This window comes from Macaca fascicularis, chromosome 18 (assembly GCF_037993035.2).
Source record: "Macaca fascicularis isolate 582-1 chromosome 18, T2T-MFA8v1.1".
NCBI lineage: Eukaryota > Metazoa > Chordata > Mammalia > Primates > Cercopithecidae > Macaca > Macaca fascicularis.
The window spans coordinates 55,013,019-55,040,843 of record NC_088392.1 but is presented as its reverse complement, the minus strand read 5'-3'; the positions used below and the strand labels follow the sequence as shown (position 1 = coordinate 55,040,843).

At 38.4% G+C, this 27,825-nt stretch overlaps 1 protein-coding gene across 50 annotated transcripts in view; it reads left to right on the top strand.

Moving 5' to 3' along the window:
• DTNA (dystrobrevin alpha) overlaps positions 1 to 27,825 on the top strand; it is a 410,388-nt gene that overhangs the window by 312,918 nt on the left and 69,645 nt on the right. For 45 of the 50 annotated variants that reach the window (XM_074022611.1, XM_065533928.1, XM_045377700.2 and 42 more), the window contains 6 exons: positions 568 to 781; positions 12,708 to 12,793; positions 18,414 to 18,568; positions 22,398 to 22,503; positions 24,665 to 24,831; positions 27,288 to 27,412. In XM_074022611.1, coding sequence (XP_073878712.1) covers positions 568 to 781; positions 12,708 to 12,793; positions 18,414 to 18,568; positions 22,398 to 22,503; positions 24,665 to 24,831; positions 27,288 to 27,412 — 853 coding nt within the window. Of the gene's footprint in view, positions 1 to 567; positions 782 to 12,707; positions 12,794 to 18,413; positions 18,569 to 22,397; positions 22,504 to 24,664; positions 24,832 to 24,881; positions 25,149 to 27,287; positions 27,413 to 27,825 lie in introns of those variants that run through there. The other 5 variants (XM_074022615.1, XM_074022614.1, XM_074022613.1 and 2 more) reach the window with 1 other exon arrangement.

The following is a 27,825-nucleotide window of genomic DNA, read 5'->3' as shown; positions in this document are numbered from 1 at the left end:
CCTTGTCTTCCTGCCTACCTTAACTTTTTTTTTTTTTTCTTATTTCCAAAAGCATACTGCTAAAAAACACATAAATAAATGAAAACATTTTAAATACTCAAATGTGATTTGGACATCCTTTCAAACACTAGAATTTCAGTGTTGGTCTTTTCTTTTTGAGGGGGCAGGGTGTGCAATGGAGAAATAACTTTTAAACCGATAGACTTGGATCTGAATGCCAGTTTTGCCATTGACTCCTCTTCTACCTTTGCATTTGTCAGTTCAGCTTCCAGATCCTCAGTTCTCCTACTTGTAACATAGGGATAATAGCTGTATTTCAAGGGTGACTGTGAAGATTGGAAATAACTATCTATTGTGGTGGTCAGTAAATCATTTGCTTGCTATTATATAATGCACATCAAGTCTTAGAGATAATGCACAGCCTATGTTCATTTACTTATGTTGACCCCCTACAACAGCTGCACACATGTGAGATACCTAGGAAAAAACAGGACAGAGGGACAAGTAAACTAATGTATTTGCCTTCCATGACTCTGGGCTGATGTGTTAACTCTGCTTTAATTGTAGTGCACCTGGTGGACATATGGAATGTCATAGAAGCATTGCGGGAAAATGCTCTGAACAACCTGGACCCAAACATTGAACTCAATGTGTCCCGCTTAGAGGCTGTGCTCTCCACCATTTTTTACCAGCTCAACAAACGGATGCCAACCACTCACCAAATCCATGTGGAGCAGTCCATCAGCCTCCTCCTTAACTTCCTGCTTGCAGCGTTCGATCCGTAAGCACCGTCTGAATGTCTGTTCCTCTCTGCATGTTTGGCTTCCACTTCCTCTCTTACTTGGTCTTTTTCCCAAATAATTTTCTATCTCTCTCTTTTTTTAAAACTCTCTTTTTTCTTACAGTGGATGCTTATGTCAGTAAAGCCTCCATGTGTTTAATATAAATTTGAAATGCTGTGAAAAAGACTAGAGAGTAAAATGGTGCCAGAGGAACTTGAGGACAGTTGTATTTTATGTACTGACCTTTAGTTAACTCATCCCCTGCTTCCTGGAAGCTGTGGATGCTGGAGAGGATTGCCTGTGGAGCGATTTAATGAAGCGGGAAGTGGGAGGATGTTTTTAACTGTGTCTTTGCAAATTGTTTCAGACAGTGTTTCTGAGGTGTCCTAACAAGGCCCTACAGCAAACAAGAAAGAAATTGAAAAGGGTTTCTTAACTATCCCAGTCAAAGTAACTATGACTTGCGTTAAATGAACTGGTCAATTTAAGTGTTTCAATCATAAAATAAAGGGATGCTGTCCACAGACCACAACTGAAGCTCAGCTTCATTTTTGTATAATTTGCCCTTTTAGAATCAGAGAATTTCAGGACTGCCTGAGACTGTTCGTCCAAATATCTCATTTTACAGATGAAGGAATTGAAGCACAAAGAAATTGTCACTTGTTTGGTGTCTCGCAGCATGTTAGTGGCCGAGTGGGGACTTAGGTGTTCAACAAAGGTCTCTTTACCAAGGTATATGTGGATTACCCTGAATTACGTTCTCAGCCTACAATTTCAAGAGGGCTTTTTGCCAGTAGCCTCCAACCTGGACTTAGTACCACCCCATCCACTTCCTCTGCTTGTTTTGAATATTAAAAAGGAAAATTGCTAACCTGACCTTTCAGCAATCGCATTTTAAGATTCTCAGAAGGTGTTACTTAGTCTCATTTTCTGGCCAATGCTTGGAAGTATTTATCCCCGCAGTGGAGATGTTCCAGCCAGGCTCATGTTATTTTGCAATTCACAAAAGCTACCAGCTGTCACTTTGCAACTTACAGTGTTAACAGAATCGTTCCTGCTCAGTTTTTCCAATGTGCATTATTGTGTTCGTGATGTTTATATTTTGAGAAATTCCTCAGTTAAAATCAGCAATTTTACAACTAGCATTCCAGGTTGGTAGATTCTTTGCGTTGGCTGTGCACACTTCAGAAAGAGATGTACTGCTCTGGCTTAATCACTATGGTAACTGGATGGTGAGGCAGGTAAAGAGGACTGTGGTTCCACATGACAGGCAGCAGAAGCAGCAGAATGGAACCTGGCCATGGCATTTCTGTAGTGGCATTTCTAACCTGGCCCTGTGACAAGAGTGTGACAGTTTTCAGATTTGCCCCTAAAGATGTCAGGGGAATTATTTGTTAGAAATGTAACAATGGAAACTGCAAAAAGAGAAATATAATATCTCACTAAATCTTGGAGTATTGCTAGAGAACTCATAAAGAATCAAAGCCGAAGAATCATTTGCACCCACTCCACAAATATAGACCAGAAACCAGACTAACAATAAGGAAGGGGGTATTTTGTGAAATATATAGGATTCACACTAATATAGTTAGATTTTTCACTTTTGGTCAGAAATACTGGCTAGATCACTTCTAAATACAGATCTACGAATGGTGTCTAAATAGCTGCTGAAAATATAGCTGAATCATTTCAAGACTGATGAAAAGCTAAGTTTGACATCTATCCCAAGGTGAGGAACAATTCATAAAAAAAGTTCAGAAGAAATATTTATGTGGTGCCTATTCTTCTTACATATAGGAAGCCTCCTGATGTATACTTTCAATAATCTCATTGTAGTAGATTTATAAACTCATCCACATAGACAAATTTCACTGCAAAGATTTATAAACATATCCATGTAGAGATCCTACTCTGCAGACACTTCTGCGTTTGCTCCTTTAGCATAGCAAGTGAGCATAGGCAGTTCTACTGACACTCAAATTTTCCATCTGATGGCATGGAATTTTGGATGTGAGATGTAAGCCATCAGGAAGTACCGCTAACTGGATATGTAACTTAGAAGTGAATATAAGAAGATAAACCTAAGAATAAAATAAATGTTCAAATTCTATTTCTTATAATAGTGAACTCCTATTTATCCAAATGAGACCCAGCATGGAAATCTGATGCCACTTCCTACCACCTGTCCCACGACAGAGTCCAAGTGTTTAAGGGAACCGTCTGTATTTTGGCAGGCATGAATGATCCTGATACTAGTAAAATAAAGATGTGCTGTTGCTATTACAGAATCACTGAGACATTTAAGGGATTTTCTCCCATTTGCCATATTTTTAATTGACCTATAAATAAACAGGGAAAAAATCCAAAATAAAAATTAGAGATGCCTTAAGAACCTAGACTCTGAAGAAATAATACTAAAGATAAATAAATAAAAAGGAAAGGCAGTATAGTGATTTAAACTCGTGAAGAGTAAGAACTTGGATTCAAAGAAACCTGGCCATTTTGGGGGGAAGGGGGTGGTGCCTTAAGATTCTCTAGACTCCCAGGCAGTTGAACTCTGTGAAGAAAGTGGTAACCTGAGATGAGGATTGATGCCTCCTTTACTGGGATGTACTTCTGAGAATCAGACTTACCTTCCCACAGCCATAGCTCCCCAAGTATAACATTCCCTCTCCCACCAAAAAAAAATCTGGATCTCAATTTTCATACCAGGATGCTCACTGCAGACTGTAATCAGTTTCCTGGTTACAAGGTTTCTCTCTGCTCATCGGCAAGTCAGCCTCTCAGAATCTATAACTACATCTGTAGATGATTTGTACAATGTTGGGGGTGGGCAGTGAACCCCAATGTTTTATGCTCCTTCTTGCCATTCTGTCCCTGAAGACACAGTTCCTTGAGTCAGAAGATGTTTGTTCTTTGTGACATTCCTTTTAAAAATGGCTGTATTCCTAGGAGGGGGTCACCCAGAGAGCAGTTACCAACCAAGTTCTAAGCAAATGTCTCCACGGCCAGATGTTATTTTTTTAAGGTGTCTAGGGGAATGGATGAGTGTGCCTGAGAAGGATGGGAAAAGAGATATCAGAAATAAGACCAGGGGCTGAGAGGGAAGAACCTATGTGAGGGAGCAGCCAGAGTTTGAGCCAGTCTCTTCCTCTTGTCCCTTTCCTCCAATCACCCCAGGAACTGGCCTCCCACCTCCCCTTCTTTGCTGCCAGGAGCCTTCCACTCCTCCGTCTCCTCCAGAATGCCCCCAGCAAACTGGCAGCAGCTTCTTCTGTCACCTCTTGTCCATATTCTGTTGAGGAGTGGGAAATCTCTTTGAAGTCTTCAAAGGAACTTTAACATTGTTCTTATTATTTTGTAGGAAATAGAGAATAACTCAAAAGAAAGTTAGAAGATGAAAATAATTCTTAAAAGTCTATAATGTGCAGCCTTTTTGAGAGGTGCAGTCACAAACTCTGAGGCTCTGTGGAGCCCTTCGCCTGCCATGGCCAAGTTGATCACCTTTCCACAGGTCTGCCTCTCCTTGCACCTGATTCTCTATTGTCTTATAGTGCATGTCTGTTTATATGACTGCCTCCCACAGACTTCTTTAGGAAAGGACCATATTTTATTCTACTTCTAATGAACAGCACCTGAGACCATAGCCAACACAAGAATGAATCAATGAATGAAAATCCAAGGTTGATCTTTCTTAGCTCTTGTCATACTAATTTATTTTAACTATTTTTTTTTTTTTTTTTTTTTTTTTTTTTTGAGACAGAGTCTCACTCTGCCACCCAGGCTGGAGTGCAGTGGCAAAATCTCGGCTCACTGCAGCCTTCGCCTCCCGGGTTCGAGCAATTCTTGTGCCTCAGCCTCCCAAGTAGCTGGGACTACAAGCATGCACTACCACACCTGGCTAGTAATTGTGTTTTCAGTAGAGACTGGGATTAACCATATTGTCCAGGCTGGTCTCGAACTCCTGGGCTCAAGCGATCCACCTGCCTCGGCCTCCCAAAGTGCTGGGATTTACAGGTGTGAGCCACCATGTCTGGCCAGTTTTCTTTTAATTCCTTTTCTGAGATTAAGTCTTCCTTGATCTCCAGTATATTACAAAGACTAGCGAGTCCCAGTCACCTAGATTCAGACCCTCTATTTTTACTTCTGCTCCACAGAGAAAAAGCACAAGTGTTCATGGTTACCATTGTGGGTGATCCTATTTTTACAAAAGAATTATATGTACTTCTCTCACCTTCTCCCTGCTTCCCCAGGAAACACTAAAAACAAGTTGTCTTGACTCAATCTCATTTCAATTCAGTAGTATCTTCTTTCTTAAGACAGCTCTTCATAAAGTAGATTATGTGACTGTAGCCTTGTTTCTAGCAAATAACATTATCATATATACTCACTCAAAAATCATAGTATGACCATAATAAATATTAAAAGGAACAGTGATTTTCCTATTTTCAGAGGTCAAGCTATAGTCTTCCATGATAATGATAATAATTTTATTAATAAATAAGATGTACTCAGTATTTACTATATGTCAACAGTCTTGCTGACTTGGCATTATATTATCATGATTTTCTAGTAGGGGAGATAGAAAGAGGTTAAATAATTTGCAGGTCATACAGCATCATACTAAATGAGGTAAATGGGGGAAAACTCATTTTGTTTCAGGAACTGTTTTCAGCTCAGCTCTATTCATGCTTTCTGTTTCATTTTTTTAAATGAAAATTAATTAACATTTTTTCTCCCAGACTTGTTGTGCTAATTACAGGATATTATTCTTATGCTCACATTCCTAATCTTTCCAGTTTCTGGTATTTAGACACATTTGAAAGAGTATATGTGGAAGAAATATTTGGACTTAACATGTTTTACATTGTAACATTAGGATCAGTTTTATGACAGCTACCCAGAACTACAAATCCATCATATAATAGTGTTACGTAGAGAATACAAAATCCTGGTATTCTCCTCCCTGTTTGCCATATTGCACCTTACTGGGCCATTTGAACACCCATGCCTACTGCTGAGCCTTCCATTGCCACAAAAAAGATCACAGAACTATTTCAAATGCATGGATATGAAATGCCTGGAACTCTGCCAAAATCCTTCTGCCCTTTGAATTTTAAAAATGATTATGATATTTAATGCAAAATGTACTACAAAGTAACAACCATTTCTCTGTGCACCAAAAAAAGTATTGTTCATATTTGAGACTATGTAGATTTGTGAGAGCAAAGAAGAAAAAAAGAGAAGAGTTATAAAAAACCAAATGTTCTTCTCTTTTATTATCTATACAGCCAAGACTAGATATTTAAAACAGTGTTTACTTGGCTTAGTGACTTTTTTCTTTGCACGTCTTAAATTTCAAGATGTCCATAGAACATTCTCCTCTACTAACTAAAATCTTGTTCTAGTGAAAAATACTTCGTTCAAAATTTCTACGTGCTGCTAAAATGGAATCACTTTCCAAAGAATTTTCACAGCTGTGGGTACATTAAATATCCTAATGTCACTCATCATTTATCTGACATACTTTGAATGAGTAGCAGGTAGAATTTCAAGAGGGATGAGGAATTTCAAGGGATATGGGGGCATTCCAACAGCATTGGCCCTTCTGTTCTGGAGAAACCGCTAGCAAACTCACCTAGCCCGGGGCTATAGGAGTTCTTTTCCCAGATGTTTTGCTAACATTGTGGCCCAGGGAGATGCCAGGTCCAAATAAAGGGTTTCTGTCTGTTCACAGGTTAACTTCACTAACCCCCAAAATAAGAGTTAATTATGCATGTGATCACTTCTAAATTCAAGGCATCACATAAGTGCACAATCTAAAAGAAACAGCCATAAAGCCAATCATTATCATCATATTCAAACACATTATATTTCTCAATATAAATCTTAAGTGGTAAATCAGAAAGTTGCTTCTCACTTGTGCATTCATTAATTGAACTGACATGTAAAGAGCTTGCTATGTGGTAGGTGTTATGATAGACTGGGAATAAATAATAAGTAAGACAAGATGAAATGAGATGAGATACCCTTTGAAAAATGTGTTGTATTAAAATTAACTGTTTCTGACCCTTTATCTCCAATATGTTATGAGCAAATGAAGGGTAGGGACCACACCTTTTTCGTCTGTATATTCCCAACCTCTAGGGCAATGCTAATCAATATTTATTGAGCAACTAAATGAGTGATCCATATGAGCAAAATAATTTTCAGATAAAAAATGTGTTATAGTAGAGGCGTGTTGTGGAAGCAGAGGGAGGAAGCAATTCTCTCCGTTAATTAAGCCACCAAAATGTGTGAGAAAGAGCAGTTTGAGTGCTGTGCCTCTGCTTGTCAAAAATGCTTACCAAATGTTTTTGTAAAATATGTTGGTAAAAGAAGAGCTTCTGATTTTAGTACTCTTAAATAGAGAAATAATTCCTTCTGCCTGTTCAAGAAAGAATCAGTCAGAATTCAAATCTTACTTAAAAGAACTTCGAATTTCTCATGGGATTTTGTAACTTCAAACAGGAAACTCTGTTGGCAATTTGGAGAAAATTTACCTTCTGTACATAGCATCCACACCTGTCGATCAATATCTATTTGTTGTTTTTCCTTCCTGTCAATAACAAATATTCTCTTCCCTGCAACTTTTCCATATAAATAATATATTCTTAGTTGAAATAAATCAGTTTGTCTCTTTATAAGATTATGGGAAACCCAGGCCAGACTAAAGCAGTTTCTCATGTCTTATTATGACAAGTCAAATTTCCAAGTAATCCACATTTTTAACATAAAACACTCTATAAATCACTATACATATTTTAACCAAAGAGTAAGTGCCTTCCTCTTTCCATTTTCAATCGGTTGTCCCCTAGAATAACTGGAAAAGTCTCACAGTGAGAAAACAAAATGTAAAAGAAGATAAAAGATTTAAAGAAACATTGATTTACGAAACCATTTCAGTTTGTGCTTTCGATAATTTGGTTCTCTTAAATACATTGTTACATGTTAATTATATGCCAGTACACAATTTTATTGAGATTTTTTGAATGTCAATCTAGAACAAGAAAGTAAAGTTTGTATAGGCAAAAGTTCCAGGGTAATTGGCTTAGAAACAGAACAGATTCCACTATGCCAAAAGAATAATGGAGAAAATGAATAAAGTGTGTATTATGCACTGTGTTTTCTCTCTACATTGAAATGGAAAACATTATAAGTATTATTATTTTATTTTAAAAATAAAATTACTTTTTTTTTGGAGACGGAGTCTCGTTCTGTCGCCAGGCTGAAGTGCAGTGGTGGGATCTTGGCTCACTGCAATCTCCATCTCCTGGGTTTAAGCGATTCCCCTGCCTCAGCCTCCCAAGTAGCTGGGATTACAAGAGTGCACCACCATGCCCGGCTAATTTTTTGTATTTTAGTAGAGACGGGGTTTCACCATGTTGACCAGGATGGTCTTGATCCCCTGACCTCTTGATCTGCCCACCTCAGCCTCCCAAATAGGCGTGAGCCATCACACCTGGCCAATTATTATTTTAATAATAAAATGGTATGCTAATATTAATTCTTTAAGCTTTTACTGTGCTTTTTATATTACCGAAGAATTAACTGTACTAGCAGCCTTAATTCACAAAGAAAGACTTAGGTGGCCATGTGATTGAACCACATCACAGACTCCTAAGACTGACCCCGCCCCTAAAAGTCTATGATTCATCCAGACTTGTGCCCTGTGATGCATCCAGTCTCAAACACATCTGGCTTTTTTATGTCTTGAGATAGCAGTCAGAATTGCACATGTAGTTGAAGGCATACTGCCATGGCTTTTCATAAAAGCGAGAGAAGTATATAGACTTTTTCTGTGCACCTCCTGATGCTGCCCCACTCCCAGGCCGTTTGGCCTGAAGTTTTAGGGAAAATCTATGTTTTTCAACCTCAGCACAGACTGGTGGGTTGGCTTCCTGGGTTGCAGCTGACAGCCAGCGTTCCATGGGTGCAGTTTTACTACCTTACTGCAAAGGCATTGCCATAGACATAGTCACTTTGGAGCAATATGCTGCTTTCCTGCTCGTTTGCACAGGACTCTGAGGAACTTCCCATTGTCCATCCTCATGCACTTGTCCTTCTGCTTCCCAGACACTTAACAGATTTTATTGGCTGTTTGTAAATCAAACTGGTCCCAACTAATGACAATTCCTGATGAGCATAGCTCTTAAATTTTTCCATTTGGGATGTATCAGCTTTTCTCTATCTTTGCTTCCTATGTTAATGCCAATGCCTATTTTCACAATGAAATAGGGGCCCTGGTCTCATGTTTTGCTCAAAATATGGGCTGATAACCAGAGGAATATATGCCACCTAACTGTAGTTGGCTAAGTAGCCAACAGAAGACACTTTTCACTTTGGATTTCATAAAATAATTTCGTGCAGAATAATCTCACAGCCTCTATGATTTATTTAAACAAATCTTCAGAAACATAATTTTTTTGTTAGAGAATTCCTGAATTTGAAATTAGGGTAACTAACTATAGGGACTTTTTCATCACCAATTTTTTTCAACCATTATTTCCTACTCACAATACAACTGTGCTTATGTGATATATTTACTTTTCCAAAAAAGTTGATATTTTTTAAAGGCCCCCTCTTTAAAATTGGACACTCTCCTCTTCACCCTATTATATTTACAAAAAATGTTCTTTTTAAAAAGATCCATTTGTATTTAAGTCTTTAGTGCTCCCATTCTCTGTTGTAGAGTCAGTCATCTCTGCTCACTCCTCAAACCCCATAAATATTTATCCAGTGCCTGGGGTAAGCAAAGTAGGAACTCACCCAGTCTTGGTGTGCTTACCATGACCTAAATCCCTGCATACCCCCAGAATCCTTCTTCATGACAGAGTCACATTTGCAATCTGGCACAGTAGCTTGCATAACAATAGATTCCATTGGCCTAATTTCACCCTTGAGTTCCTGCACAACTCTCATTCAGCTGCCCTCCACTTGGTGATTTATCTAGATTTATTGTGTCAATTTGGCAGAATAGCTCTGATATAACCACTGTTGGATCTAATATCATCAATCTTCCATTTCCAGGAATAATACAGGACTGGCAATCTCCCCATGATCTTCTTCATTAAAAGCGAAGGTCTAAGAGTACACCTATGAGCTATCATTGTTTCATCCTTTGGAGAACTCTCTGTTCCAAAATCATCGGTGGTCCATCCTCTCCTTTTAAATAAATTATTCTCTCTCGGATTCATTGAAAGGAACTGTATTGCTCTTGAAGCCTCACATATAATACTCCTCAATTTCTTTGCATTTTGAGGACCACGTTATTGCTGTGTGATTGCTAATTTTCCATACCTTGTAGACTTTCTCATTATTTGAACCATGTTACAGTTTAGGAAAAAAGCTAATTACTTCCTGAAGTCAGATGTTTGATACTTCCAGTTATCCATGTAATGGGAGGACAGGAATAATTTTGAATAGGATGGTTTTTACAAAATCATTGCATTTTTATTACAGCTACCTGCACTAAAATTAATAAACAACTCACTGAGTGGTTGGACACTCAAAATTCTAGGTGTAACTTTTATCATGATTACTAATCATTCCTTAATATAAGAAATGTATTAATCACTAACTCTGTGTAAGACCAAGTGCTAGGCACTAGGAATTCAAGCAATTCAGAAAACGTCATCTCTGCACTGAAGGATCTCACAATGTAGAATCCAGTCACATTGCAGACATGTAAAAAAACACATCAAGGTCATTCAGTGTGACAGATGACACATAATAGGTAAAAAGTGAAGGGCAGAGTGATTTCCTAGACATCTAGGAGAAAAGCTGTTTTCAGAGCAGGGTGAATAATGATATTGAGTGGCATCTTGACAAATGGATGGGAGGGTTGTGGGCAGACCGTGTTAGGAAGGGGAGGGGCCAGGAGGCATTGAACAGTTTGACCATGGTGTGCAGTACAACAACAGAAATGGTAGCAGAGGAGACTAGACGAGACTGCTGGGTGTGCCAAGAGCAAACGTTAGAACTTCATCCTGAGGGCAAAAGGTGGCCAGGGGATTTTAAGCAATGAAATAATATGGTCAAATTTGTGATATGAGTGTGCAAGCAGAGAGACCATTTCGGAGGTTATGACCGTGTTAAAGCAAGAGCTGATGGAAGCAGTGACAGTGGGAATGAAAAGAAGGGAATTGATTCAACATGCAGGTAACAGGTCTAGCTGAGTCCTTCAAACATTTGTTCGGGGTGGTAGTAATTAAGGAAGAGCAAGAAATCAAAGGCGACCCCAACTCAGGATTCATTTTCAGGTAACTAGGTACGTGGTGCTTCTAATAACCAGCAGAAGGACTGCAGGAAGAACAGCAGGTTAGTACTAAGGTTAGTCTGAGTATTATGGAAGAGCTCTGTAAAGATAATGAGTTCTCCTTTGAACATACTTAGTTTGGCATGAGGTATCTAAATGAAGGTTTCTGATAAATGATTACATAAATCTGGTGCTCAGGCTTAGAAATAAATAGGAAAGAGTCACTAGCATAGGGTTCAGTCAATTTTGCATTCTGGCTGGTTGTACTTGAGGTATTACACTAAGAATGACAGCAATAATGATAAAAACACATGATCCCTCTCTGAAACATAGTAAGGAACAAAACCACAATTATTTGTATCTTATTCCTCTCATATATAAGGTATATGAATCTTATTCATGTATTTATTCCATGTCCTAAAATAAGGCTTTGCCAATACAAACTTTACTTACCTTTCAGACACATTATTATTTTAAGTAACTCTTTTGATCATTCTTAAGATTAGCAACTATCAAATAAATGAATTACTAATATGGTATAGTTTCTGATTCCAAAGTATGAGAATAAACAGTTGATTCCAGCTGGAAAATCATTTAGCTGAAACATTATACTTTTTATCATATCCCCTTTATATCACATTTGTGAAGGACAGATTTGTTATACTTCCTGAATCAATGAAGATTTGGCAGCACTTATGTCATTTGGGTAGAAAGAAAGTGTTCAAACAGAGCTTTTACTTTTTTTTTTTAAGACAGAGTCTCCTTCTGTCGCCCAGGCTGGAGTGCAGTCGCATGATGTTGGCTCACTGCAACCTCCACCTCCTGGGTTCAAGCGATTCTTGTGTCTCAGCCACATAAGTAGCTGGTATTACAGATGTGCACCATCACACCTGGCTAATTTTTGTATTTTTGATAGAGACAGGATTTCACCATGTTGGCCAGGCTGGTCTCAAACTCTTGACCTCAGGTGATCTGCCCACCTCAGCCTCCCAAAGTGCTAGGATTACAGACGTAAGCCACCATGCTCAGCCAGAGCTTTTACTTTTGCCCCTTTAAAATAGCAGCTGTCTTTGAAAAGTAAATATATCACATAAGCACAGTTGGCTTGTGGGTAGGAAATGATGGTTGAAAAAAATGTGTGATGAAAAAGTCCCCATAGTTACCCTAACCTCAAATTCAGAAATTCTCTGACCAAAAAAAAAAAAAAAAAAAAAAAAATGATGTTTCTGAAGCTTTAAGTAAATTATAGAAACTCTGGAATTACTGTGTACAAAAATCATTTTATGAAACTCCAAGTGAAAAGCTTGTTCTGTTATTTAAATCCATAGTTAGCTAGTAGATATTCCTCTGGCTATCAGCCCATATTTTGAGCAAGTGACATATACAAAGAATAAGCTAAGAGATTCTAATGTCTCTTAAGAAAAGGAAACATTAAATAGACAGTTTTTCAGATATGTGCATTGAATTGTTTTCACAACCTTTTATAAAATGGATGTGCTCACATAAAGCATGCAGCTATGTATCCTGTGATTTCCACAGAATGGAAAATGTCAAACCTTGTTGCTGGAAGTGCTCCAAATTACATCATGTTTTTCTTTGTTTTTGTTTTTTCTATTACCATTAAACAGGGAAGGCCATGGTAAAATTTCAGTATTTGCTGTCAAAATGGCTTTAGCTACATTGTGTGGAGGGAAGATCATGGACAAATTAAGATGTAAGTTATTATTCCTTGTGTCTCTCTTTGCTTTTCCCTGCTAGGTACTACCCTTTTCGCTCCCTCATTCCCCCATGTCCCCTGCCCATTTGTATCCTTCCTCATTCTATGAGAGTTGTTTGAAATACATTTTTCACTGATGTTTGGATTTTGTCATAGCGATATTTTCATATTAAATGCTAATGAAATGAATGTTTTCGTCTACTTAAAACCTGTTGAGTATCACCAACTGGCCTCTTTCTGAAATTAAAGTAAAATAAGCGCTCTTTGCAGTTAATTGTGCTATACTGCCTTACAGGTGGTACAGGATGATAGGGACATGAAGGCTTAGTGGGAAACCAAACCTTCCCCTTTAAGTCTTCTAAAAGCAAGGCTCCTGGCACATTTCCTCATTCTTCTCAGCCAGCACTACTCAAATCACTAGGAACTCCAAAGGTTTCAAAGCCAACAATGTCAGGAAAGAAGAATAGGAATTACATAGAGACAGCACTGACAGAGTCAACTAGATGCCAATAAAAGCATGGTAGCTAAAGTACATTGAGTAATTGTGGGCCTTAATGAACATTTTGTCTCTAAATATGGTAGAGTTCCTTAACCAACAACACATTGGGGATTGTTTGTTTGTTTGCTTTAGGTAAAGAAACTGAGACTCGTTTAACCATATGGCTAAGATGACACGAGGATTTGAACCCTGGCTTTTTTTTTCTACACCAGTGGGTCACAAATTTTAGTGTGCATCAGAATCACCTGGAGGGCTTTGATAAAACGTAGATTCCTGGGTCCCACCCCAAGAATTTCTGACTCAGTAGGCCTAGGATGAGGGTGGGTGACAACAATATTTATTTCTAACTGGTTGAAAATGATGTTGATGCTGCTGTTTAAATTTAAAATTTCCATTGAACCCCATCCTTTCCCCTAAATAGTATGAGTTGGGGCTATAATACTGTGTTAAAAAGGGCACTGTTCTGGGAATTGGGAGTTCCAGGTTGCAAGCCCAGCTGTGTGACTAATTTTCTGAGTTATCCTTCGGCAGTTACTTCACTTCTTTAGTCCTCAGCCTCCTTCTGTATCCTAAATTTTGGGATTTTGTGAGATACCCATAGAGTCACACCTGGCTGCGTGCAGCCATCTGTGTGGTTCACAGCACACGGCTCACCTGCTGCCTGTCCTCTTCTGAATGAGATCTCTTGCTTCTTGATCCACCCAGAAGGAAAGAAGAAAGACAGACACAGAAAAAAACCTTTTGTTCCTTTGAAATTTCCCCGGAGATGCTCCAGGGATGAATCATTTCAGTGGACCAGTGAGTAAGTGAAAGGGACAGCAAAGCCTCAGGGAGCCTCAGGTAGCCACACAGCTTCCCTCACTTCTGGGACTTCCCTCTATGGAGAGCCAAATGCAGCCAGGATTCAGAGAAGCCTAGCCAGACCTTAGGAGGAGCCATGGAGCTTCTCTTTTGTTAGCCTGAAAGATATAGAAAATTAAAAACTGTCTACCTCAGTGCTTATTTGAGAGATAAGGTGCTGACACCAAGGACTTTTAAAAAAAAAAAAAAAAAAAAAAGCTTCAGAGTAATCCTCGGGCATTTCCTTCAGGGTTAAGCCAGAAAGAGAAAGTTTAGCAAAATGAACCAAGGCTGAGGAAGGAAGTTCTGAGAACCTTGTCTGCCAACCCCAACTGACCATTTACAAAGAGGACATTAGATAAATGTAAAAAACAAAACAAAAGCTAAACAAAAAAAAAAAAACCACTTGAGAGAGATCTGAAAATACCTATTTAATATTATATTAATAGGCACCTGGATAGAAGGGTCCCGTATTAAAATAGGTTTGAGGAAAACTAAGAAAACCAGTTTTCTGCATCTCAGAACGTCTGTCAACCTTTAACATACCAGGTGAATTCTGAGCCCTCGAAGTCCTGGTGTTTGCTATCTTTCCACTCAGCTTTGCTCAGTGTAAGATTTCATCCTCCGACGAGTAAGGGTGGAGGGTGGAGGAGGGGGGCTGGTGGGGGTGACAGTCACAGGAGTCACATCTCACTACAGAGGTCCCCCAGCCCTTACAGCTCATCACCTAGGGTGGCATCTCAGACCAATTACTAAACTAGTTACTGGTTAGAGAAAAAGTATGACAGCAATGGTCATTGTATAGTCCACTTTTACCTCTTGGGCTCAGAAGGGCCGTCCCTTTCCCTCAACCCATGAGTAACCCACGAACAAATGTGGGACAAATAAAGATGAAGGGAATGGTTGGTAGGTAAGGGACTAGCAATGTCAGCACTGTTACAAATCTCAAGATATAACTAAGTTATTGATCAGATCTTTACAATTGTGAAAACCCTTCCAGTTCTCTCTTGGGTCCAGGAGTTCAAAGGAAACAGTATAACTGCTACAATGCTTTCTCCTCACCACATTCCATCAACCTCCAAAAAGCACTCTTTAGTGGCCAAAGTCTATCCTCTTTAGGGCAGTGAAAGAAGCAACAAATGCATGTGTCCCCTTGGAGGTAAACTAAGTTTTCTAGTCTGCAGAAACAAGTTCCACAATATCACAGACTCTGTAGAGCTACAGATAGTGTGACCCCAATAAATCGCATTCCCCACTTTGAGAGCAGCTGCACCTGAATCACACCCTTAAGTGTCCCTGGTTCTCTGACTGAGGAGTCACTCTTTGTATAGTTAATCCTAGGAAGATGGTTTTAGCGGTTTCCAGGTAATTTGGTTAAAATCAATTTGACCACAAACAATTTAATTAAAGGTAATTTGGTCACAAAAATCTCTTCAGAATGTTAGCTGGTCAAAAATGAATATCCTGAGTCATGAATATTTCTAGTTTCAGTGATAATTATTAATTGAGTGAGCGAATGTGGGCAAATTTACCCACAAAATCTACCCACAGACACCATGGCTGCCCCTTGGTGAGTGGGCTTGTGAGTGTTCCTATTGTATTCTTTTGCTGGCTTGCATTTTAATGATAAAACAGGTAAGTTAGCCAGGCATGGTGGCACATGCCTTTAGTCCCAGCTACCCAGAAGGCTGAGGCAGGATGATCACTTGAACCCAGGAGGCAGAGGTTGCATGAGTTGAGATCACGCCACTACAGTGGGCGACAGAGCGAAACTCCATCTCAAAAAACCAATTCAAAACAAAACAAAACAAAAAACAAACAGGTAAGGTCATGATTTTCTACATTGCTTCTGTAATAAGAAAAAAGTAAAATGAAGGGATATGGAATGTTTCAGCCTTGAGGGTTTTGATTTCCCTTCTGTAAAGTTTTTCTAATTCACGTTAAGCCAAAATGCCAGCTGTGCTTGTTTGGCAATTTTTCTATTTTTGTGCATAGGGATGAGAGCTATTTAGCTTGTTCCAGCTACTCCCTTATTGTTGGGGAACACAGAGCAAGAATAATTGAGAATGTCAGAAATTTTAAAAAACAAAGAGAAAGCGAAAATTTGAAGTTGATTTTCTTAATGCTTTAAAATGCATTAAAAGAGAAAACAACACTATGTTGCAACATAATTTCCGTTAATTATGGCTACCATTCTCTGGTAGGGTGTTCCCTGTGTAATTTCAGGGAGCATCATTGACACAGCCTAGGAGATGAAGGGCGCCCCCTGCAGTCATGTGCCATGGCAACCTAAACATAAACTTACCTAATAATACTGCTTTTTTGTCAGATTGTTCTTGGCCCAATTATAAACTGTTTTAATGGGTTGGAACATTTGTTTATACTTCTGCCTTAGGGATCCTGGGTAGTTCTAGGGATCTTAAGGTATTCTAAATTCAATGCTGTAAGCCTAGTATGTCATGTGCTGTTCTAAAGCTTTGGGGAGGACTTGTTTTTAAAATACTAGTATTATGGAAAATACTGCATATTTATTGAGTTTCTATTACCAAACTGGTTGTTTTGCCTCTATGCCTACCCCTAGGGTTTCTAACGCACTGACCTACTTTAAATTCTTCAGTGTCTCCCTCAACATCTTCTGAACACAACCTAAACTCCTCAGTAGAATTCAGCCATAAAAAAGAATGAAATCCTGTCATTTGAGGCAACAGGGATGAGACTGGAGGACATTATGTTAAGTAAAATAAATCAGGCATGGAAAGATAAATACTGCACGTTCTCACTCATATGTGGGATCTATTAAAAAAAAAAAAAAAAAAGCTGAACTCATGGAAGTAGAATTGTGCTTATTCCAGGCTGGGAAGTGTACGGGGCTGCAGGGGGTTGAGGGGGATAGGGAGAGGTTAGCTAATGGCTACAAAATTACAGCTACATAGGAGGAATACGTTCCAGTGTTCTATAGCACCGTAGGGTGACTATAGTTAACAAATATTGATTGTATATTTCCAAAAAGCTGAAAGACAAGATGTTGAATGTTCCCAACACAAACAAATGATAAATGTTTGAAATGAGGGTAATGCTCATTATCCTGATGTGATCATTATACACTGAACACATGTATCAAGATATCACTCTGTAGCCCATAAATATGTACATTAATTTTTTTACTCAGATAGAATCTCTGTAGTCTTATGGTTAATAAACTATTTGAAACAGCAGAAACCCTTTATAAATGGAATATTTAATGAAAATGAGAGTCAATTCGTGTTCTCAAAACCATAATCCAATAAAAGCCTGTGATATGCTTAACATCTGACTTTGGTGTAAAAACAATGTTCCCAGATTACATTTTGACCTTGAAAAATTAAACCTAAAGTGAATAGAGGTAGCACATTCACAGCAGTTTATCCCAGCAGCTGTGCTGGCTTGGTGACAAGCTAGTTAGCATGGTGACAAACTATATAATGGCAAACCCTTTCATTCTAATAGTGATTTGCACAGAGGAATTATAAAGCACCTTGGAAAATTATGTCATTAATATTCATTAAGTGCACATACTGGCAGAAATTGAAGAACAGTGGTTCAGTGAAGCCACAGGCCCTTCAGAGAAAGATCCAGGACCCTGACTTTACCTCATTGATCATCCACAAGGCCAGGCTTCCTCTTCACTACACGAGTCAGAAAACCCTTCCCTGTAAATCAAGTGCCTTCCACCCAGAAAACTGTAATTTATAGAAAGTTTTCTGCTTCTGTAGGAAGTTAATCAGGTGTTTGTCATTACATCTTTATCCTCACCGTGTCTTTGATTTTTCACATATCTTACACCAAAATCTGAAAGTTTTAGTGATAATATAAATTGGTAAATTTCTAGCTAGATAAATGAATGTACACACACCCCAAATTTACAGTAAAACTCTCATTGTGTTTCAAATGAAGTCAGCATCTCTCTCATATATACAAAAATTTCTCCTGTTGAACTCCATGAGAGTCAAAACAAAAAGATAGTGTCTTATTAAAGACATTTAATAAGTGTCTCTCTCTTATTAAAATGTTAGTCTTACCCAAATTTGTGATTGCTACGTGCCAGAATCATCTACAAAAAGAAACCAGAGAAAACATTATGCCAGGAATATTTAAGCATAAAAATTAGCTTTTATATCGTTCTTTCATTTAAAAAAATCTGTTTTGTTACTTTTTTGTCATTTATAGCAGATGTATTGAACAAAAACAGTGGAGAATGTTCATGTGATGAATAAATGTCTTTCCTTTTCCTTTCATCAGATATTTTCTCAATGATTTCTGACTCCAGTGGGGTGATGGTTTATGGACGATATGATCAATTCCTTCGGGAAGTTCTCAAACTACCCACAGCAGTTTTTGAAGGCCCTTCATTTGGTTACACAGAACAGTCAGCCAGATCCTGTTTCTCCCAACAGGTAGGAGAAAAATATGTTTAAGGAAGTATCTCTTTCAAACAGTGGTTGCTGTCCTTCTAGATGTCATTCCAGGTCACAAATACTGGGACAAATTCTTCTATGTGATAGCAACCTGTAGTGTATTTTTCAGCCTCTGACAAATGACCTCTGAACCAGTCACTAAACCCAGCACCCCTGGATCACAATAATAGACAGTGTTTACTGACCATGAGGCAGGCACTGTGCTAAATTTGTTCATTTCATTGTCTAATTTAATCCTTACAACAACCCTTCTGTATTAGTCTCTTTTCACACTGCTATAAAGACATACCCGAGACTGGGTAATTTATAAACAAAAGAGGTTTAACAGACTCACAGTTCCGCCTCAGGAAACTTACAATCCTGGTGGAAGGTGAAGGAGAAGTGAAAACCCACCTTCTAAACATGGCGGCAGGAAAGAGAAAGAATGAAAAGCCCAGGGGAATCTGCCATTTATAAAACCATCAGATCCCCTGAGAGCTCCCTCACTATCACAAAAACAGCACGGGGGAACCGCCCCCATGATCCAATCACCTCCCACTAGGTCTCTCCCTCAACACCTGGGAATTACAGTTCAAGATGTGATTGGATGGGGACACAAAGCCTAACCATATCACCACACCCTCAGGGTCATTATTTTCACTATCACTGCACTTTCAAAAGGGCTTAATTGTCTCATTCAGCCTCATGTGAAATACATGCTTGACCCAGCAACAAGCTTTAACATTGGTTTAACAAAGGATACCAGCAAGGAATCCCAACGTCTGCCACATCATGGCCTGAGAGGCCCAAAATATGGCAAACACAGCTGCCTAAATCTTCTACACCATGATATATTTGGGGTTCCAAGTGATGTGTTTTAACTGGGTATGGCTCAAGCTACCCTGGGAAGCTGCATAGTTTAGGGGGCTATCTATGTGCGTACCTCTCCGGTCATGTAGAAGAGACTCCAGGCCCATTCTCCAGCATAGCCCAGTAGTAGCATAGAAATCCATACATCAAAGGTTAGTTTACCATTTTTTGAAAATCCAAACTAACATTTTATCCACTGAAAAGGCCTCTTGACTGAGTGTGGTGGCTCACCCCTATAATCCCAGGACTTTGGGAAGCTGAGGGTCAGCAGCTCAGGAGTTCAAAACCAGTGTGAGCAACACAGGGAGACCCCATCTCTACAAAAAATTTTAAAAACTTAGCCAGGCATGGTGGTACATGCTTGTAGTCCCAGCTTCTCAGGAGGCTGAGGCAGGAGGATAGCTGGAGCCCAGATGGCACCACTGCACTCCAGCCCAGGTGACAGAGCAAGGCCCTGTCTCAAAAAAAAAAAAAAAAAAAAAACGAAAAAAAAAAACAAAAAAAAAACAGGTATATCCCTACCCCATAAAATGCATACAAACAAATGCTCACTACACTGTACTTTACTGATTAAGAGTCAGGAAGTCTTTTCTTTTTACTGAAATTAACTTTTAAAAGCGTCAGTCGGCCAGGTGAGGTGGCTCATGCCTGTAATCCCAACACTTTGGGAGGCCACGGCAGGCAGATCACAAGGTCAGGAGTTTGAGACCAGCCTGTCCAACATGGTGAAACCCCGTCTTTACTAAAAATACAAAAATTAGCCGGGCATGGTGGTGGGCACCTGTAGTCCCAGCTAGAAGCAGGAGAATCGCTTGAACCCGTGAGGTGGAGGTTGCAGTGAGCCGAGATTGTGCCACTGCACTCCAGCCTGGGAGACAGAGCAAGACTCCATCTCAAAAAAAAAAAAAAAAAAAAAAAGGTCAATCACTTCAAAACACAAATCTATTATTTCATTCAATTTTACTGCTTTCCAACTTTTCTCATGGCATGCTAAATGTATGGCTCCTTTTATTTTTATAGTGCTTTATGCCTCACAAAGTGAATTATCTGATTTATGGCTTGCAACAACCCTGTGACCTAACAAAGAAAATATGATTCTTTTTTAACAATATAAAGTTCATAGCTAGTGAGGGCAGGGGGCTGTTTTTAACTCTGGTCTTCTGATTCCATCTGTTAATATTACTCTTGTGTTCTTCTTGTTGTTGCTTTTGTTTTGTGCACTTTCAGTTCATATTTACAAATATGCAGATGATCTGACTCAAGGAAATGTAACTACCTGTTGTATTACTTCACCCAATCATGGAAACAAGAATAATTTCATTTATATCTGAATTCTTGAATTTTAGGTAGTGTATTATAGAAGAATTGGTAAATGTGCTAATGCTTCAGAATACATCTCATTCAAAATCAGCTGGAGTAATAGGACAGGGTTTTTTAAAAAAAAAAAGTCTTAAAATGACCTGTGCTGGGTGTGGGGCTCACACAGTAATCCTAGCACTTTGAGAGGCTGAGGCAGGAGGAGAGCTTGAGTCCAACAGTTCAAGACCAGCCTGGAAAACATAGTAAGATCTCATCTCTGAAAAAACAATTAAAGAATTAGCCAGGTGTAGTGGCATACACTTACAGTCCCGGCTACTTGAGAGGCTGAGATGAGAGGATCCCTTTAGCCCAGGTGTTCAAGGTTTCAGTGAACTATGATTGTGCCACTGTACTCCAGCCTGGGCCACAGAGTGAGATCCTGTCTCTAAAAAAAAAAAGAAAAGAAAAAAAAGGATCTATGTATTCAAGAATTATATGTGATATTGCCATGTTCAAAATTCCTTTTGAAATATCCTCTAGACTGTTCTATGATTTGTACATATCCTTGATGATAGGCAACTTATACGTGTTGAAATCGTAACAACATTGTTGGAAACTTCCAGGAGTGATTTTTAGCCAGTATGACAAATAGTCAGAAGGAATAAGATCATTTCAAGTATGAAAAGAGGTAACATAAAAATAATAAGACCAGTTTATTTTTGTACTTAATGAATTGGCTATAACAGCTACTCAAGAGTCTGAGGTAGGTAAGAGGAGATAGGAGGATGGTAGAGACCAGGAGTTTGAGTCCAGCCTGGGCAACATAGTGAGACCCCCATCTTTAAAGTAAATAAATAAATACATTTTTAAAAATAAATAAATAATATTATCCCATCCCCTTTGATATTCTAGTTCAAAATTTCAAGTAGTGATTTTTGCATATAAATATGTATTTTGTTATTTATACTATTACAGTACATGCATTAATATAGCTTTCTTACTTTTATCATTTTGAAAGGAACTTACAGATACAATGCATTCCTTTTGTACATCCAAAAGGACCTGGATATTGAGAAAGAAGCAGACTGAATTGAGAGGAATTATATATAAAGTAATAAAAGGAACGAGTTTTAAAAAATTTAGATGGTTCTGTCCTAACAGGATTCCCTCCTGCTCCTGTATAATAGAACCATTGACATTAACCACTAAATATTTAGTACTTAAGGAAGTTGAGGAAGCTCGAAAGGGAAGTTGTTCTATAAATTTAGAAGACTGACTGATAGGTAAATTATAAAGTGAGCTATGATGCATTCTTGAGTAAAATTCCATGGAGAATTTCAATTCTTTATTTTTCTTCATTATTTTTATACTGTCTTTCATATATACAAATGATGCTCTCAGAATTGTTTTTCTCCTGGTGCTACTATTGACTCAGCCTCAGTGGAGAGAATTCAGTCCTATGTATGCTTAGGTATGAAAAGCAAGCAATGTTTTCAGTTCTGAACTAGTTTAATATTGGCAAGTTCTGTTTCTTCAGATATTAGAGGTTTATTGAGTGCTCTTTTGTTTCAGTCTCAAATGATATGATATTTACATAGCAGGTAAATTGAGATGATTCTCTGTCCTAAATTTATGGTTTTTTGTTTTTTTTTTAATGCAGAAAAAAGTCACGTTAAATGGTTTTTTGGACACGCTTATGTCGGATCCTCCCCCGCAGTGTCTGGTCTGGTTGCCTCTTCTGCATCGACTAGCGAATGTGGAAAATGGTGAGTAGTTACTACCGAGCAAAGGTGATTTTTTAAATTATTGAAATTAGGCCATTAGTTCTACAGTTAGTAAGCCCAGGTCGTTGTTTTAGGGAAGCCTATTTAGTGCCTCTTAGTTTTGTTTAGGAGAGAACTAACCCATCTCCCTGTTCGGGAAGGCCTTAAAGGACCACTGAAAAATTAGGACTGTCAGTTCTAAAAACTTAGTAAATCTCATGGTGTTCTTCTTAATTACAAGTCAGGTGTGGTTAAAAGACTTGGCACAATAGAAGGCGAACTTCAACAAGGAGTGTGACATTATTTTGTATTTGTTTTAGATCTGAATTTCTCATATTTGCATACATGGCACTGATTATTTCTTCCCAGTTACTCAACCAGAAATAGGTGGGAGAAATGAGAAAAAAAATAGATGATAGCACCCTGTTAATCTTCAGTCATATGTTCCAGATTGTGAGCTTTCAATAGTTGTACTAACGTTAAAGATAAGAGTAAAATAACTTTCGTATCATGTCTTTTTTTAAAGCAAGTATTTCTAGGATAAAAGGAACTGCTGTTGGCATATCCAGATTTAAGTATGAAATACAGTTTGGGGCAAATTTTACAGAAATTTAAACATGGAACTGTTCAGTGCCTCCATCTCATCTTTAGGTGTTCCTACTTACTGTTCAATGTAACTCTGAAATTTCTCCAGACTTGACGAGGAAATAATTTAGTCTATATCTCTTACTAGAGATTTAACTTAAGTCTCTATATATTACTCAACTTCTGTGTATTTCTTTAATATACATTGAAACTAAAGTTAGCTTAATTTTAAATTATCATTCAAAATTTTGAGCATCTGCCCTTATTTATCTCAGTTAGTTAAAAGTTATGAATTTATCCAGTTTTTCTAATGGAGAAAATTTAAAGAATGAATTTACTTTTTTTTTTTTTGCAATCACTAACAATCATAGCTTTTTTGTTTATCCATATGCAGAAGTGAAGAGCAATCAAGGTCCATGTTAGTATGCAAAATGAGTTCATGTTACTGTTTACAGTTCTAGAACTAGTCATTTTCCAATCATAAAGCTATAATTTCATTCCTTCTCTCTCAGCATTTCCTGCTGCAGGAGATCAGTTTCTCAGGCACTGTCCCAGAACAGTTGTCCCTAGATTCAAGTCCCACTCTAGTCTTTCTCAAGAGCCAGAAAGGAAGGTTATGACACTTGTTTAGAAGACAGTGCTTCCAGAGCTAGTTATGTCTTTGTTTTTACACTTTGCTTTTTATCTTCATTTATTATTATTTGTAGTGTTTTTCCTGACTGGTTAGGCCAGAGAATAGCTTTACCAAAGGCAAGAATTGTTATTGTCGTTTTAGTATCTAGCTCATAGCATGTAGATAATTACTTGGATTTGATCACTTAAATCTAATATTTTACTTTGCTTCAAATCTAGTATTTTGCTTTGCCTGCTTTATAATTCAAATTTCCTATCAAAGAAAGTTAACTGTCTCTTGAGGTATCTGAATTATTTAGAACTGTTTTCAGATAACTTACACATCTTTTTTAGGGCCCTATACTCCTGCCTCAGGAAAGAAAAAAAAAAATCTCTTTGTCAGATATAGGCAACACCAGTCGTTAAGTAAGCCATTAGTCACTCTATTTTTTAAAAAGTAACTTAATTCTCACATCCACATCCAGTTTTCCACTCTCTGCCCGTCTTCCTTTCTTTTTTCTTCCTCTCATTCTCCATGTCTCTGATATTTGCTCTCTTCCCACTGGACAATCGGCATTCACCCCTTGTGTTTCTGAGTCTTCCAGTGAGCTGTGCTGGTCTCCTGGAGACAGAGGGCAGTTTGGGGTAAAGGCAAGTCTGTTTGGGCAATTTAAATTCTTGTTATGTGAGAGATGGGAATAGAAAGAGCAAATGGCATTACAGAGATTGTTGTTGTTAAAAGGACATCTCTTCTCCATCCCATTTCATTTCATTTCCCCACAGGCATGATTGAAAAGGGTTGTGGGAGAATCCAGGAATGAACTAAATGTTTTTCTGAGCCCAAATCAACTATCATCTGAAATCGTGGTGCAGAGAAGAAAGGTACAATTCCTGTAAGGCTGTATTTTTCCTTCTTCTGGTTCATACTTTTGTTTTCTTGTTTTTTCTTCACTTACTTCCCCCTTAGTCTTCCATCCGGTGGAGTGTTCCTACTGCCACAGTGAGAGTATGATGGGATTTCGCTACCGATGCCAACAGTGTCACAATTACCAGCTCTGTCAGGACTGCTTCTGGAGGGGACATGCCGGTGGTTCTCATAGCAACCAGCACCAAATGAAAGAGTACACGTCATGGGTAAGGCAAGGTCCAGGCAATACTTGGAGTTGGATGTGTGAGTGTTGCCCAGAATTAAAGGGAATATCAAGGATGGTGGCAGAATTAAAGGGCAAACTTACCTTCTATCCCAGGTCTAGTATTCAGTCCCCCTTCCTCCCACCCTCCACCCCACTGGGTGCTCTTACTTATTCTGTTGGAACCCAGTGTAGCTTCCTGAGACTTAAAATATAGGAAGACTCAAAACTATGTTACTTCTTGGAATATAGATAATTCAGTACCGATTTAAATAACAACTGAACAGCAAGGACCTTCTGGAACATAGTCTTACATTCACAGTAAGTTAAAATCTTTTCCAAGTTTTGTTTTGTGGAAACGGCTGAAAAATTATTGTTAGTTTTATTTTTCTTAGATTCTGGAGTTCTTGTAAGTGCATGACTAGAATATTAAAGAAACAAGTATGAGAGAGGAGAGTGTGGACTTAATAATACTGTTCCATTTTACTTTTCTGCAGAGGGTGGGGAGGGGAGATTGTGGTTATATTAGCAAACCATCTTTTCATGAAGAGTCTGAGTGACCAACCTGGCAAAGGTGGCATGTGAGTGTCTGTGTGATAGATGTCTTCTCAGGAGCATGTGGCACCAGGTCTGTGGGAGGAAATGTGACTCTGTGAGCTCATTGTTCAAGTGGATTATGATTTACGGACGTTTATCTTAGTTAAACTCAAAGATCAGTTCCAGCAGTGTTGCCCTTGTGCATCTCTTCAAGGATGGGTTTTTGTAGGGTGTGTAGATTGGATCTTGTGGGATATACCTTCAGCCCTTCCAGCACCTCTTGGAAAAGTTCTGTCACAAGAAAATCCAACCTATTTATGAGTTTTGCTATATTTTAATGTATTTCAATTCAACCTGTAGTCTTTACTTAAAGAAGTCTTCAGAATATACCTCTTAAATCAAAATAGTCTTCCTAGGAATTATTATTGGGAACTAATATTCAGTATAAATATACTAGTACTTCATCACCAGTCAGATTCTGAATTCAAGTAACAGTTCTTCACCAAGGCAGAGTATACTGAGAACTTGCCAATTCCAGTGCAACTCCTCACTGTTGTTTATGTCATGCTGAGGATAGATAGATACATGAACACGGATCATGAACTACAATTTAGTTTAGAAGATAGGAGCTAACACTTTCTATTTTCTTATTGTTAGCATATTACCAGTTTTCAAACTTCGACCCCATATCCTAAAAGATTTGGTGTTTGAAAACTAATCAGATTTAGTTGTTTTATGTAAATGCTAAATCCACATAAGGAGCCTCTTTCTTAGGGGTTGTAGACTCTAAAATTATATTCCAGGGCACTATCCATACAAAGAAGGATCAGACTTCTTGAGAAGACAGAAGGCCCTATGGTTTGTGGTGCAAAGAGCTGCTGTTGCTGCTATCTTAACTGTTCTAAGAATTACATCTCCTAACAAAAGCCAGAAGGATTTCTTGAGCAATGCTCTTATTACTTAGCTTTTAAAAAATGGGGATAATAGTCACTTCATTATATTACCAATTAAGGACTCTAGATGTAAAAGAAAGTGACAAATTTTGAAATGGTTCCTTATGGAAAGAAAAAATATGGTTAAAGTTTTATTATTATGTTGGTGCAAAAGCAATTGCGGTTTTTGCCATTACTTTCAAATGGCAAAAACCACAACTGCTGTTGCACCAACCTAATATATGTGGTAGGCTGCTTTTGTATAATTTTGACTGCATAATGTCAAGATAAACATCCCAACAATCTAAACGAAAAAGAGGCAGCGTGATTCTCTGGAAATAACCTGAATTTCAAATTCTGAAGACTCAGATTGAAGTTTCATTTTCACTTCTAACTGGATGTGTTCAGCCACACCTGAAACATCTTTCTTGCACCTGGATTCCTGCAAAACCTTGTGCTCATCTTCCTTCCATACCTATTTTCTCACAAACCATTTTCTGTTCTTAAGTGAGAGCAGTCCTTCTAGAATCAGGTCTGATGCTGTCATGCCTGTGATTTAAACTCTTCATGGTCTCCCTCTGTCCTGGGGATAAAGAGACAGTTCTTAACAAGCCATATAAAGATTTTGATGATCTGCCTCCTGCTTTCCTCCCCAGAAGGACTCCCTTCACTGTTGCTGCTTCCTCCATCTCGAATGACCTTCCTAGTCTGCTGAGTTTTTGTCAGAAGGACTCCTGCAGGCCCACTAAGTCCCAGCGAAGGTGCCCCATGCACAATGCCTGCTCCCATTTATTGTAGCATTTGCTGACACTGAGCAGCAGGAGGCAGCTTGTTCAGAAACCCTCTTCCCAGCATTGAGCAAACTTCCGGACTCAGAGTCAGCACTGAAAAGGATTTCTTCCATGAATGAATATCTATTATGAAAAGCAAATCATTTGATAAAATATTACATAAATATTAGCTGTTGTCACTTCTACCTTCTTCTTTCCAGAAATCACCTGCTAAGAAGCTGACTAATGCATTAAGCAAGTCCCTGAGCTGTGCTTCCAGCCGTGAACCTTTGCACCCCATGTTCCCAGATCAGCCTGAGAAGCCACTCAACTTGGCTCACATCGTGTGAGTATCTCTACCCTCCCAGTAAAGAGAAAATTTTCTTCAAGGGCACATGTCTGGAGCCACACAAAGGCAATTCCCTATCAGTGGTCAGCAACCAAGATTTTTCATTTAATTATTTTAAAAAGTCAGAGTAATGCCCTTACAGTTTTTTGTTGTTGTTGAGGTATACAGTACTTCCACCAGGCAGACAAGTGAAATATGCAACACTAACAGAATTCGCCTGAAGGTGGAAAATATTTCAGAAAGCTTAGTTACAAAATATGGATGTTAGTGGTGCCTGCACATTGGAAGTTAACAATCAATGGGATCACTGTGGTAAAAAATTATTTACAGCATATTGTTCCTTAATTTCGTATGTGCCTTGAGTTCCAAATATAAAAGCTCTTTATTGCTCTGCAGACCCAGTTTAAGAT